At 33.1% G+C, this 16,450-nt stretch overlaps 1 protein-coding gene across 1 annotated transcript in view; it reads left to right on the forward strand.

Annotated features, from left to right (window-relative positions):
* GRIK2 (glutamate ionotropic receptor kainate type subunit 2) overlaps positions 1-16,450 on the forward strand; it is a 376,312-nt gene that overhangs the window by 148,570 nt on the left and 211,292 nt on the right. The window contains exon 6 of the mRNA XM_065632877.1: positions 1,492-1,665. Within this exon, the coding sequence (XP_065488949.1) occupies positions 1,492-1,665 (174 nt within the window). The remainder of the gene's footprint in view (positions 1-1,491; positions 1,666-16,450) is intronic.

A 16,450-nucleotide genomic window follows, 5' to 3' on the forward strand; every position in this document is an offset into this window, starting at 1 on the left:
GTTACATCTGAGGTTCTGGCTTCTTTCACAGTAAAAGCTAAGAGTTTTTAAAGGGAAAGGCGTAACGTAGTTACGTATGTTCAGCCTTTCCTTTGCAATCAAATGTTTTCTTTCTTTAGAAAGAGGACATGAGTTAGGTTATCTGTAAATAAATAACTTAAAAAACATTTTGACACCTGCATATCTTAGGTATCACATATGGAAAACGGTATCATAGCTAGTTATAATTAAAAATGGGTAGTGATTGATAACTGATTTTTGTACCCTTAGTGATATTAACAATGAATAATGAATTATATTCTGGTTTTCCAAAGTACACTATTTAATCTTCTTCAATTCTTGCCAGTAAATAAAATGAATTCAAGCAGTGTTACACCTAACACTACCATTTCACAGAAAATTATAATACGTTAAGCTGTCAGGAAAAATAATTTAAAAATAATTTTAAAATTCTGTGAATGACTATGTAGAAATTATGTGGAAAATTTCTAAGTTCGACAAAATTATGTTATAGGACAGTAATGTCTTATATATAACCTTGATTATTAAGTGATTATATCCCTTGAAAATATTCTGAATAAAACCAAATAACCAAATAAAAGTTCATTTATAATGCACATAGCTAGGCTTAGTGAGTCATGACTGTTTTCTTCATTGACCTTGTATTTTTTCCCACATGATCAAAACATGGTTGTAGCGATGAGATCTGGTTCTATGTTGTTTCTAAGGATTGTGTCAAAGGATTGTGATAATCTTGAGTTTACTTGCTTGATATAAAATTTGATTTTTTTTTCTTTTTATCAATTTCTATTTGCCTCTGTGTTTGTCGGGGGCCTAAATACACATCCAGATACATATGTATTGAAAATACATTAATTGGCAAATGTTATTCTTGCGAAGATAAATTCTTATCAAAGATATGTCCGTATTTGGAAGTATAATTTATAGCTGCCAAAAATGCTTTAGGTTAAATTTAAAGCCATATACATTTCCCCTCTCCCCCCCACAATTTATTGTTTAAAGTTTCACAGAGAGTGGGGGTGCAATGAAACTCTTTTTCTGTTTATTTTATGATTTGAAATCTGTTCTGGTAAGCCAAAGCAGTAGTGATTAATAACAATATTTTTAGCAATTAATAGTAATATTCAAGCCTACCATAGTATTTAAGCCTAACTAGTATGGATACAGTTCTGCCACTGGACTTAGCATTTCCTAAAAGGCTTTTTTTTTTTTTAATAATAATAATAATAATAATAATAAAAAGGCAGTTGAAGCTATTCTTCCTCTGTGAATCAGGTTACTCTCACTATAGGGTCAGCTGAGTTGCTTGCTCACAGACACAGGGCCCCAAATAGAGAGAGCATACTTTCTAGTGCATATAACACTGTTACTCCTGCAAAATTCAGTACTCTCATTTGGAGAGGTGGTCCAACAATTCAAATAGGAATTTCAGTGTATTAAAGAATTTATATGATGGTCGTTTTTTTTCAGGACCTGTTTGCCTTGGATGTGGAACCCTATCGGTATAGTGGTGTTAATATGACTGGATTCAGAATTCTAAACACAGAAAATACCCAGGTGTCATCTATCATTGAAAAGTGGTCTATGGAGCGATTGCAAGCACCTCCAAAGCCTGATTCAGGTTTGCTGGATGGATTTATGACGGTATGAATATAACTGCTTAGTTCCTTTTTGTATTTATTTGTGAAGCTAAAAAGACTCCTAACATTTTATTTTTGTTACTAAAACTATTTAAAGGTATGAGACCAAATATTATTGTAAACGTGAGTCAGAGAGTAACTATGGTGTTTTTTTTAATATTTTGCAGACTGAATACATGTACATATTAACTTTCTTTCAGAATAACACATACTGTATTATTTTTCAAATGATAATGTCACTTTGTAAATGTGTAATTCATCTAGTCCATACTTCCCTACTTTGTTCTTAATTTAAGATTCAGTCATTAATAATGTGTACTATTTCATTTCTACATTATTTTTTGATATATATTTTGTGAATACTATAAGTAACACCTTCTTACTATCCTTTCCAGTTTCTATGCCTTCCCATAGGTAATTATTCTAGATGCCTCTTTTTTTTTCCATTGTGATTATTCTGTGGCCTCACTCAAGTTCATGAAAATTACAATGATGTTCATGCAAATAAAATTTCATTACTAGGTTTTCAGTGAGTTTCTGCTCATTAGTTGGAATTAAATCTTGAATTATAATGTCAGGAAGGGATTTATTTTAAAACAAATCCTATAGTAGGACCTCTTTAGTTTTCAAATTTGTTGAAAGATTTAATTTTCCTCTTGGTCATGGAGCGATTTCTAACATCTTTGCTAAGAAAGTTCCACTACTCCTTAGAGTACTCTTTATTTTTTTAGAAGCCTTTTCATGTTTTATTTGAAAAATAACAAATTCTGTTTCTTGAAGATTAGTATCCTAGTTATCTATCAGTTATCTAGATTGTGTTGAGCCACATAACATAATTAATTTTGAACAATTTTTTTCCTATCGATAAGATGTAAAGATTTTATATACATTAGCTACTAAATGACAGTATTTTAAAAAGTCAATTTCCTTTTTTTTTTTTTTTCTTTTTAGAAAATTATCCTTTTTAGAGAACAACACCTTTTTCTTCTATTTGTTATATATAGTGTCTTGAATATGATATTTGGAAATATTTAAAAATTAATTTATTTACTAGTTCTGTTGTGCTGCACTTTTAAAGTACTATATGATGGGAACTATAAATTTACATTGTTCATTTCTCTAAATAATTCCAAATAAGCAAATTAACTCTCCAGAATTTTAGAAATATGTGAAGTATGCACCTGGTTTACATGTAGCTGCTGCTTATTATTCTAAGTCATTGTTTTGTGCTTCCTTTCTTGCAAGAATATTTTCATTCTTTGATTTTTACCTTTTTTAATTTAAAATTTGAAGCAGTTCACCTCACTCTTTGTAGTTGTGTATTTTATGCATTGAGCAAATTGATTTCAAATCTTTAGATCATTACCAAGATCAGTAGCAATAGTTACTTTATCAGAACATAGGGCCATGGTCAATCAAATAATAGAATAATACATATTGGAATAGAGTTCAGTGTGCCAGTGAAGTGTTTTTCATCTTTTGTGGTGCTGTAAATGAAGTACCATTTTCATAAAAGCTTCTGGTGTAAGGCAGAAACCTGTTATTGCTAGTGTATGACTGTATAACACCATACTTTACACCATTACTTTGTCTCAGCATAGGACAAGGTGAAAAAGTGTATGAAAACCACACTGGTTTATCTTCTGGACCCTTAAGAGTCCTCTTTGTAAATCTAAGTGGAACCAAGTATTCAAGCAGACTGATTAATATTTAATGGGGATTCTTTATATTGGTTTGTTTTCAGATACCTGAGATATGCAGATAGAATTTAAAGGATATTTAAAGGCCTAATAATCTTGACAAGTGTTAGGTGCTTATGGATCTTTTATAATTTGGTCCTTAGATACAGAAAAAAAAATTCGTAGGATGCCAGTTTTACAAGAAATATCTTTAGAAGGTGTAAAAGAAAGTTATGTCGTGACATCATTTCACAAAGTTGTTCTTGTGCTCAGAATAAAAATAGTGGAATAAAACAAGTAATTTTACCAACTTATCAATAAAGTTGTTAATTTTGTAAAATTTGAGTTCCATTTTACTGTTACTTGTGTATTTAAAGTCAGCAATGCACTCAGGAATTAAAGACTCTACAGAGATATTAATTGCTGTTATGGAATACTCTAACTTATATGGGCTGAACTGGGAATTAGTTTTATTTTCATTGGTTGAGACTGACTACAGCTTATTCAGGAAAACATTAGCAATAAGCCTGTTTAGTGGGAGTACATTCGATTCGGCTTGAGCCATGTAGCTAAATGTAATTTAATCCACCTGAAATATGAGAATTTGCCAAATAAAAAACTGAGTTTTATGTGATTCTGAGCATTTAGAGATCTCAGTGAAGACTAACTTATTTCCAATGATGTAAAACCAGGCAGTTACGGATCACAAAGTTTACAAGCTTTGGTGTTTCTGTTATGTCCTTCTTCCTCTGACGTTTCCACCATATGTAATCAACGTAGCCATCATAACAGAGTTAGAACTATCAATTTAACTAAGACATCGCATTTCCTTCTTTATGATTCACAGAGTTCCCAGTCTTAATTCTTGTTTTGTTTTCTGTAGGCTTGTATAAATCTCTAATTAGTATGTAATTTTCTTCATAACTATCTGACCTTTAATATCCCAGTGTAATAAAAAGTCGGTATAAAATTTCATCTCATCTCTTTGGAATGTTTCAAGTCAAATTTCCAAGTATGGATCATATTGACTTCAGTTCAGATAGTTTTTCCTTTGTTTCTAGCCCTTTTCACAGCTTTGGAAAATCGAACGTAAACTATTTAATAGATGCTACCATACCTAATCATTCTATCACTTAATAAATGTTAGCTTACTTGTGAAACAAATAAATTAAATCCATTCTATGATTCAGGAGAGCAACTACAGCACAACTGGCTGTGTTCTTTTTGTGACTCCAGAAAATCTGTGGAAATGTTGGAAATCATTTGCCTTGTTGCGTGAGACTATATATGATTTCTTTATACGGACTTCTTGTGATAAAAGATTTGCTTGTATAAGTGTTTATGAGAATCAAATAGATACGATTTCTACTAAAGTCTAAATTGCTTGGCAACTTTAAAAGTATCTTCAGTTTCATTTCAATATGATACATAGAATTCCTGAGGAAGTCTCGGTGGTCTGCTTTTATTGAAGAGGCTTTTCTATCATGATTCACATACTTAGAGATTTCATTTTCGAATGGTTCTTTCATATTTCTTTATTGGTCTGAGGATAATCAAAGAGGTGTTGATCCTCACAATATATCAATAACAATCTGAATGTGTTGCTATTTGAATACATTTGTATCTTTTTATCTCTGTCACATACTCGTGAAGAAACGCATGTGTACACATGATACAGCTTACTAAGTTACTTACAAGATCATATTTATATCTTGAATCTGTAAAGGTCTTTTTTCTGAATATTCTCAGCAGTCTTGTGTTTACATTGATCATTGTTTTTGTATCACTGTCCTCTTACTAAACAGATAGGAAGAAATATGTAGTGCTTTTAAAAGTAACAATCATGTGGAATCGGCATGTGTCATGGCTGTTGCTGCTTATAATAAAAGTATAGGAATATAATTATGATAATTCTGTCAGAAGTAATAGGCCATGCCTTCAGAAAATACCAGAACAGAAAAAAGGCAAAGACCAATCTATTGCACTGCTTTCTTACTAGTAGAATTAACTGTATCTGATGTTTCTCTATCTTTTTCTCATTGTCTCCTTCTTTCTTCTTGATACTGTTGAGTGAAAAAGTCACGATGAAATAATTAATAAAATCCTTTGCCCATGTTAAATCTGAAGCTGGGACTTTTTCAGACTAGAATAAACTTTGTAATGAATTCTTACTTGATCCTGCACTTCCTACACTTCCTACCTTAATTCAGCAACACATAAAAGTGTCTTTTTTTTTTTTTTTTTTTGGCTTACATGTTTTCAAATAAAATCCAAAGTGGTTCTAATCTGTCACAATCTATGTGGTAAATGTCAGTTCATTCATACATTTCCCTGTTTCTCACTACTAATTTAGCAGTTCAGAATCCACATTTAAGAAGTTAGGCTGTGGGCAGTGTGGGTTATTATCTTCTGAACTTTCTCCAGCTGTGAGAAACTTAAATATACTGAACATTATGGTAAAAAACACCAGGTATTGGTTTGGTCAGCTGCCAGACTGGATTATAACAGGTTTATTTATGGCTCAATCATTCTGCTAGAATGTTTGGTTGCCTAAACTTATTTTACAGGGTTATACAACCTGGTGCGTAGAAGTAAAATACAGACATCTGCTGAATGTTTTTTCCATGCACATTTCTGTCCCAGAGACTACTTAATGATAATATGTGAACAGCATTCATATCAAAAGAGGTTAAATAGCATCACTGAAAGTTTTGAGATTTGCTCCAAGATAAATATCTGGAGTTGTATGTGACCAAACGGAATATTTATTTTTTTATATATAGAATGTATGATAGATTCAGGTATGCAAATCTATGGTTCTGTTGAGGCTATCTGCTTTGAAAGTATTTCAGCATTGCAGATTGCAATATATACTGAAACTAGTCTGAAATGGAGCATTGTATTTTGATATTACTAAACAACTCCTAACTAGATTGAGAATCTTTAAACAATTTCTTTAAACGATTCTCTATATATGATATATTAATTGCTGTTATTTTTCACTCACTTTACACTAAATTCTGAAATTTGAAAGTGGTACTTAACAACCACTTGAGCAAAATTGCTTGGCATTAAAAAAACCCACACTATTTTTAAACAAGCATAAGATTTCTTCTTGAAGAATGAATTTATAATGTAAGGTGAAAAACAAAACCAAAACCAGAAGGAAATAATATTTCTTTTTTTTTTTTTTTTTTTAAAATTCAGATTTGCAAGGTTTCATCCTGACTTAGACTAGAGCAAAACCCTGAATTTTGGATTTTCTTGCAAGATGGAAAAACTACTTAATTATGATGACTGAATGGTTTTGTTAAATTCTAACAGTGTTGGCATCTGTACTGTATTAACAGAAAAATATTCTGGAAAACAGACAAATAGAATACTATTTTCAAGAAACTGTACTGTGGTATACTTGACTTCTTATTTTTGAGTCTGTACAAGTCAAGCAAAGAAAAAAACAACCAAACAAATAAACAACATCAAAAAACCAAGCAAATCAAAACCAACCAAACAAAATCCTTGAGGATAAATGCACCTCTACATTTATATATGACAACCATGATTCAGACCAAGCAAAGTAGAGCATGAATGAAGTGTTATGAGTTCAGAATTCATTTACTCTACAACTATTAATATTCCACAATTTTTTGTGCCTCAAGTCAGAACTTAACATGCATAATTAAGATGACCTAACAAGCTCTGCTGCTTCATTAACGTAAAGTTTTCCTTGCTAATTGCTTTTGCCTATCACCCAATTTAGCTATCTGCTTTCATCTTATGTAGAAAAGAGCGTACTGTTTTTTTCTATTCTGACTGCGAATTCTAATTCTTTAATGTTCACTTTAGTAGCTGTATATGGCAGGTGCAGGGAAACACAGTGGTACTTGATGAATGCTGTAGCTAAGGTCAATATTGAAATGTTTCCTCAGAAAAATCATAATTTGGGTCTGATATGCTGCCTAGCAGAAGAGAGCATTATTCATTTTCTTTCCACTCTAAATTGTCTTGTTTATTTTGTTACATATTTTTTAAATTTCTCTTTTGTTTTCTGGACATAGCATTCTTTTCAAGCTTAGATGCTCTCCACCATGAAACATAATACCTCTTAGCAAGTGAAAACTAGTTATAGTAAAAATTTAGAGTGATATTAAATACTAAGGGCAAAAATGTAGAGATTTGCTACTTACCCAGGATGATCTTATGGCTCATTTCTGTGTATGAGATTTTCATCTGATACAAAAAAATGAGAGATGAGATTTTATGAATAAAGATTTGAAATTTCTAAAAGCTGGTGTATAGGCTTCCTTGAATAAAAAGAATAGATCTAAGCATATTTTCTTCAAATACATAGCTGTAAAAAAGATACAAAGATCACAAGAAAAAATGCTAATACCTTCATATGTTGTCCTTAATTGAAGGAATACATAAATACATTGACTCCATCGAGCTGTCTAGGAAATTCATTTTGAAACTAGGTGTTTTGAGGGATACAGTAAAAATGCTGAAGTTATAATTATATAACTCCCATGTCAGATAACTGGACATGAATAAGTTTGAGGGAGCTCTTCTATGGCTATACTCCTATGAAACACAAGTGTATATTTCCCAGGTTCAATACCCTACTCAAAAAAACAACCAAAAAAACCCCAAACAACAAAAAAAAAGCCAACCCCAAACAAACAAAAAACACACACACAAAAAAAACCACCTACAAAAAAACCCAAGACAACCCCAAGAATTTGAATCTGGATGTCTCTGATCAATTTTAATCAAGGTTTAGGTGAGTAGCATGAGCCAAGACAAATTGTGAATAAAAAAATACAGCAGTGATAAAGGAAGAGGTCAGATTTTAACCAGTGTTAAAATTAAGCTCCTAATTACTGACTGAAGAAATTGGGGAGATGTAAAACTTGAAATATACTCTATTAGCAGTACTAGTATTTTGTATATCTAACTCCATCTATTTTTGTTCTGTACCTCAATTTCTTAGTTTCTTGTGTGGTGTTGTCCAAAATTCACTGCTTTGCTTTCTTCCCAAGGGAAGAAAAAAAAATGGTGTCATCCAGGGTTTTCTTTCAGCACACTTCTGAAGTTTGACTTACTGTATTCATCCTTCACGTCAGGATTTTCAATGACTGCACAAACTGATATAGTGAAGTTATTACACTGGATACCAATTCTACACTGAGAAAGTTCTAAAATTTAGTTCTATTTTTCTTTAGGCAAGTAGACTTTTATAGTTACTAGTGGGGAAAAAGGAATACATTCATTGCAAACATAGTATTTTTAAGCTTGTTGAATTAGTGCTTTAATGAAATTTCGGTCCTTTTGTAGCAGTGTTAACATAATCTACAGCTGCTTTACTTCCTTAGAGTATGCTTTGAATTTTTAAAAATAATAAATTATTTCGTACTTGTTACATTCTTGATTTGAAATGGTAATCTCTTTAGCAGCAAAGTTATTTCATAGAAGATAAGACTTGCTGTTGAATAACTTGTTACAAATTAGTTCTGTTAACAGTAAAAGAATATTTGTGAAACTGCAATTTCTTATCTTGACCTAACAATATGGAAATAACAGTTACATTTGAGATAGCTAGTTAAATAATAATTTAGTAACTGCTAGCAGGCACTGTGACTGGACAGAAGGATTCTATGAGGAAAAAGGTGCTGTTAAGGTTCCTGAGGGTGAAAAGATCCATAAAACCGAAAAGAAATACTCATTATAGAGATAGAGACTTGGATTCTGATTTAGAGCCTCAAAGAGGATAGTCTGTTATGTAGACAGCTTTATAATTATCCCTTTAGCAAAAGGAATTTTCTGGATTTGCTGATGAGATGTGTTTAGTAAAATACTGTGGCAGCAAATGTGTACTTCAAAGGAAATGCTAAACAATTACTTATTAGTGCATTACAAGCTAGGAATCTCCCCTAGGCACAGTTAACTGCACGAGTTTAGGGACTATGCAGGATTTCATGCTGTAAGATGTTTTAGAAATGATATATCCGCTATTTTGAGAATTACTTACATTATTAAGTATTTGACTCCTTTATGTAGTCTTTCCTGGCATTTAGGAGACAGGATCTATCAGAAACTTGTGATCCTGTCCCGAAGGAAAGATATGCCCAAGTGTTGTAGAGCATTTAGCAGAAATTGCAGCTTCTCTACTATGGAAGATTTCATAGAATTCTTCCAGATGTGGTCTGAGGATGTATACATGTATTTATAAATGTAAGATTAACATGGATTTATATCATGCTTTCATGTTTAGAACTCTCCTGCTACATCTTTATAAAGTAATGGAGGGAACACAGTGTAACAGCAAATAGGGAAACGGCAGAGGTTGTGCAACCTGCAAAAACTCCTATGCAGTCTGGAAGACTAGCTGAAGCATAGGGCGTGGTTTGTTTTGTTTTGTTTTGTTTTTGTGGTTTTTTTAATAGGAACTTAGGTGTCTTTACTCAGGAAATATGCAAGTTTCTGCACTGTATGAAATTCGAAGTCTGAGGACTATAACCTAATATACCATAATCTGTCAAAGAAGATAGTTTTCTTAGAATCCGCAGCCTGAAATTCAGTGTAATATTTTATTTCTACACTGTATTTCTTGTAACTTCAGGAAAAGTAAACCAAAAGCATGATTACATTTATTCTATTTCTTTACTGTCATGATTAAAAAATCTTGTATTTAGGAGCAGCACAATCGAAGCTAGTAATCAGCAGACTTATTTGCAGGAATGAACAACTCTAGCAATCATGGCTACGGTTGTAGGATGTGGACTGGTGACAGTGTAACCATGCTGGTTAAGCAGCCATGTAAACAATTCAGTTTGTGGAGAGAAGGGACTGTCCATTTAGCACTTACAGCATGCTCATCAGCTTCACAGTGGCACTGCCTGTTAGGTTTGATATGTACTCATCTTAATAGTAAGGTTTAAAAGTATGTGCTGGGTAAAATCCTGGTCCTTTGGAAACCAGTATATGTGTGTAATTTGGCTAACCTTTAGTTTGCTACATGCATGCCAGGCTTAGAAACGGTAATGCAGATGAACTGAAGAGCTGATTTTCTTTTTCTCAATTGAGTATTAAATACTAGACTGTAATTGAGTGAAAAAGAGTGAAAATCATATGTAAATATTTGTCTCTGAATATTCTGATTTATGAAAACCAAAATTGATGTTTTCCTTTCTGTTGCTAATTAATACTTACTAGTTACTAAACCAGTTGACATAGCTGGTAGAAATAAACAAGCTTCTCGGCATACTATTCTCTATGCTAAAGACCTGAAGGGGTACACACTTGAAAGTTTTTCCAGTTTTTTCCATTTCCAGATGTATATAGATTTATTTAATAAAAGAAGTTACTTCTCCTTGTAATGTTTTTTACTTATCTCCTTAAGATGCAGCACAGTGTTTCTAATTGTAAATGGGTTCATACAGTTCACATAGACTTCACTGTGACTTTCATATAGATCAGATATATAGTTATTGCTTAAATTCGTTTTCCTAAGGGATAACTCTAGTTCTTGTCCAGAACATCATGGACTCAATTTTAGTGCTTTCCAGATGCCATAGGATATTGTGCTTGGCCTCCATATGCCCGTCCAGAAGACCACAGGTCCCCTGTAAGTCCAAAGTCACATCTGTCCACCTTCCGTGGATATTTTGCATATCCTTGAATATTTCAAATGGTGCTATATACATGCATTTAGGCTGCCTAATCAAGCTTCTAACTAGAATTTTAGTAGTGAATATATTTTCCACTTAAACAGTTTAGTGGGAATACACTTGCCGCAATCATGCATACAGACCTATTAATCAGTGCCTAGGAAAATTCAAGCATCAACCTGAATTGACATGTGAGTACCTTTATGTCAGGCTGGAAACAAAATTAATGTACTTTCATTATTATATATATTTTTTTGGTGAACCTGAGGTCTCTGCTGTCCCAGACGACATTCAGCATAGGAAATACATGAAAAAGTAACATACTGAATGCATTAAAGAGAACCAAGTATCATGATGCTGTGAAACAGAGACTTCAGATGTTACAGTCTTTGTAGTCTTCATATTCCCACTTCCCAAGGCCTAAGTATATGTATAGTATGTTAAAAGCAGAGATAAGGCTGTATCCTATTTCAGATAATGAGAGACTGTAATGTCCTGAAAATAAATATTAAACTTAAAAAAAAAATTCCTTATTTTGATGCTATAGAATCTTTTATTCAAGCCTAGTGCTGAAATGCTACTGTGAAAGTATTGTTTTATAAAGGATATTGTGTGCATGTAATTTATCTCAATATTGTTTACAAAAAAAAAATTCTCATTTTGCCTCTTTTTGTAATATGCAGCAATGGATGTATTATTCAATCCATCTGTTTGAGCTGTTGAGGCCTCAGTTCAGTAAGATTTTCAATGTGCTTTCTTGCTGAAAAAGTGATACAAACTTGTTGATAGTCCTGTTCAAGTCAATGGGACTTACTTTGGCACTTAATGTGAAGTATATAATTTCTTTAAATGGGTCTTCAAAGGTCACTCATGTAAAAGAAAATGGTTTTACATAAGTTACTTTGTTACACTCCACTCTCTTGAGTAAAGACTGAGAGAGAATGTCGAGGTATTTCTAGAGCATAGAGGGCAATCCTTTTTCAGTCTCTTCATGATAAATGATGTAGTTCAGAAAATACCACTTTGCAAATTGTGTGTGCCTGATGATATGATTGTTCTCAATGTTTTTTACATAAAAGATAAACAATATTAGCTTAGGCTTTTTTGGATTTCTAGCCTTCTATTTGCATAAAATACACGACAGGTATTCTGATGTTATTACAAAGCTTGAGTAAGATTCTAGTTAGAATCTAAATAAAAATAACTGTGTCTGAAGGAATATTCTTGTCTGCAAGATTGCTGAAAAACAAAAAACCAACAAACAAAACAACAACAAAAAAACCCACCAAAAAACCAAAACCAAACTACACCACATCCAAACTATTTTGTTACAGTGCTCATAATTTCTGTCATAGTCCCTAGGGTGTTTCACACAGTGTGATTCGTGTTAGCCTGAATGCTGGAAGAAGGAGGTCTTCCTGAGCAGGTAGTTTTGCAGTAGTTTATATCTGGAATTGAAGACAGGAACATCAAGCTAGCAGCTGGAGGACTGCTGGCTAGATATTTCATTAAGTTGATAGACTAATTTAGAAGGTGATGTCCACAAAATTTCCTGACTGGACTGTCCTGGACTCCTTGGAGAAAACTGACATACCTATAGACACCTTTTGGCCAGTGGTAGATTTCATAGAATCATAGAACAGGTCAGGCTGGAAGGAACCTTGCAAGGTCACCTTGTCCAGCCCTTTGATCATCTTTGTGGTGCTATTTTGGACTCCAGTGTGTCCATGTCGTCTTTGAACCGTGTGCACAGTAACTGGACAGAGTACTCCAGGCACAGCCTGACAAGCGCTGAGTATAGTGGGATGATCATGCCTCTAATGTGATCATCTTTTTTTGCCATTAACAGAACATACCTCTATGAAGCATAATATGGGGGAACATACCTTTGTGATCTTCAACCCTTCTGTGTCCCCCATGAATGTTTCTGCTTATTGAAGATGTTTTTTGTTAATAAATTTTCCTTTTTTTGTTTTTTTTTGAGAAAAGAAGAATATAAAGCACATAGGAGTATCTACTATAGAGTTGGGTACATTTGTTTTCAACTTGTAGTTGAATATGGAAATGTAAACACTGACAGACCACTTCCTGTTTGAAGACAGCTGTCATGCTTCTAAGGTCCTCAGCCTGAAGTTTGTTGTATTATCATGAATTGAAAAACTAAAATCTATATTCATGTAAAGAGATGTTTCCGTCTTGAATTGAAAGATTTATAGCAATGTCTGGGAGAATTAGAAAGGCTTCTTTGTTCTTTGGCACAGTTATGTCTTCATATCTTTGTACAAAGCAAAGATGTGTTAATGATTTCCATTAGTAAATGCTTAGATTTTCCACAGTTTTGGAATTAACAAGGAAAATAACAACACAAAGTTTTTCTTTAGGATTGAATATTCCTCTACTAATGTTAATACAAGTAGGGTTCTCTATCTTCGTTTTCTAGATTTAGTCCTGAGACAGTATTCTAAATGCAAACCCTAAATATACAAAGAAAAATAAATATGTCTTTTATTGAAATTTATGTCAAGTTGCATCAGAAAACATTGCCTCTATGTTTCTTTTAGCATTGAAAATACTTAGGTTTTTTGACTTTACTGTTTCACATTTGGCATATACATTGACCAAATACTTCTCTTAGATAAAGGTCATCAATTAGGAGCAAACACCAGCAATGCTAGGAACTTGTTTTTAAACAATTTAAAGGGGTTTAAATGTGAAGATTTTGAAAGAAGTTCTTTTGAAATAAAAAGTACATCATAAGGTCTCAAGCACAACTGTGTCATATAAAGCAAATTTTACTGACTTTCTTTATAAATTGCAACATAAGGAGCTTTATATATAATTTTTCAAGGATGAACATAAACCTCAAGTTTACTTTGGTTATGAACAAATAATTTATGAGCATTTATAAGTGTTTATAAGGACATGTTTTAAAATCTGTTAATGCAAAATGATGTCAATGCTGATTCTGTCTTTTAGACATGGATGTAGAATACTGAATGACATTGTAGCAGATTTAGTAACTACAACTTGTCTGGAGAAACACACAGAAAAAAGTGAGGATTATGTTCTTTTCTACACTCAGATAAAGTGTGTGTGTTCGTTTGACAAGACCATCTGTATTAGGTTAAAAAGAAAGGCACCTGTTGATTTTATTGAAGTTACTCTCAGTTTGATAAGATCAGATTATCATTTAGGATTCATCCCTCCCCCCCAAAATAACATGTGGGATGTACTTGAAAATATACAAAGGAGATTAATAAAGTGAAGCTGTAAAATGTGAAAAACTATAATGAAGTGTATATATACTGAAGTTTAGCTTGGACATAATAAAATTAATGAATAATAAGTTGGTAGAAAATAAGTGAAATTTGTTAGCTTTTGCATCATTGCTAGCAGTTCTCTGAGGCAAAGATCACACTCCTTTAAAAAAGCTGTGAATCAAGAGACTCATAAGGATGATGCTTGAGTAAGCATGTATTAATGAATGAAAGATCAGATAAGAGAGAGGATTCCAGGAGTAAAAATTACAAGCAGATTTTCAATTTTTTATGTATATTAATATTAGTGTTTGTTTTTCTTTATCTTTTGGATACTAGAATATGTTGCTTTTATTTTTGATCAGAATAGTCTTGGGAATCAAAATGTTAAGATGATTTATATGAAGTTTATTTAATGCTCTTGGTTAGAATTGGAATGTCAGGGACCTGTATTGACTTACAAGTAAGATCAAAGCACAAAGTCCATCAGCAGAGCAGTGGGTGGTAAAGCACTATCAGGAGAGAATCTTTACTATCTGAACACTAGACATCATAGTTGTTACAGAAAAATACTGAAGGGCTTTTCTGGGAATATAAATTAGCAACAACTATCCCACCAGATCTAGCACAAGATTTACTAATGATTTTCTCCTAAAGAGTGAGCTGTTCCCCAAGAAGATGTGTTCCTATCTCATTTGCAGAGATGTGTTCAGCTTTCCAGATCTGCTCAAGTATTCTTTTCTTTGTATTCCATAAGGTGTGACGATTTTGAAATGCAGTATCTAATTTTTGAAGCAGTTTGCATTATTACATATATGTGATTAAGATTCAGCTAAATGCCAGTAAGATTCAGCCAGTTCAATGTAAGTTGCATGGAAGACATTGAAAAAGTTTTCATTTAAAGCTTTTTAATAGTGTCAAAAGTTACTGTTGTGGGGTTTTTTGTTTGTTTGTTTGTTTTTTGTTTTTTTTTTTCACTCTAACAATTTTTATATGTGTGATAGAAGCATTACTGGGAGCAACCCATTACACATCATGGAATGATGTGGTCAGTTAGGCTTCATTAACACGACTTTACCACCTTAAAAATTATTCTTAGAGTGATATTTAGGCCTATGGTTCCCCCTGCCCCTCTCCTCTAAGCTGTGTTTTCTTTTACTTATATGGTTGGATGTAGCAGCACATAAAACCAATGAAGAATGCACTGGTGTTTTCATTGAGATAGAAGAGGATTGAACAAAATAGTTAGGACTCAAACAGAACATTGAAGTAATTCAAATGTTACATTAGAAAGCATGAACAGAACATATACAGTAACTTCTTTGTATAAGAAGGACCTTGGTAAACTGGAGGAAGTTCAGGGGAGGGCCACCGAGATTGTCAGGGCTGAGAGACTGGAGCACTTGCACTACGATGAGAGGCTGACGGAACTAGCCTGGGGAAAAGAAGGCCTCATGAGGACCCAACAGCAGTCCTCAATACCTGCAAGGAGGTTATCAAGAAGACAGAGCCAAGCTATTCCCAGCAGTGCATGGTGTGAGTATACGAGCAAAGGCATAAAGTGAAAGAAGAGAGGCTTGGACTGGGTATAAGGAGAAACTATCATCATGAGGAAAGTAAAGCAGTGGAACAGATTACTCACAGAGGTGGTGTAGTCTTTATCCTTGCAGATTTTCAAGACCTGATAAAGTCCTGAGCAATGTCATCTGACCTCAGAAGTGACATTTCTTTGAGCAGCATGTTGGACTAGGGAAGTCTTGAGGTCTCTTCAACCTGAATTATCTTATGATCTTTAATTTATACATGACAACTACTCATGGCTGTCCTCTGAGTCATCTCCAGTAGCTCCATAGAATACTATATGATCTGAGGGAACCTCTCCAAAAGCAAGTTAAAGCCATGAAACTGAATGCTATACTCAGATTCATATATGCTTAATCACACAGGCAACATACAGTCTCATCATATGGTCATCTCTCCTGGAAGACATTAAAATATGCTTTTGTTAGATGTTTATGAGACACATTGGTGATCTTTGTAAGATAGTCGAAGTTGCTGATCATTACAGCTATCTATTCACATAACCGAGAATTTAAAAGGATCCAATATTTAAAATTATGATCCTGCTATCAAAAGAAACAATGAGAAGCCTAATAATTTCGCGTTCTATTCAGAATTCGGCTGGT

The sequence above is a fragment of the Caloenas nicobarica genome, chromosome 3 (genome assembly GCF_036013445.1).
Source record: "Caloenas nicobarica isolate bCalNic1 chromosome 3, bCalNic1.hap1, whole genome shotgun sequence".
NCBI lineage: Eukaryota > Metazoa > Chordata > Aves > Columbiformes > Columbidae > Caloenas > Caloenas nicobarica.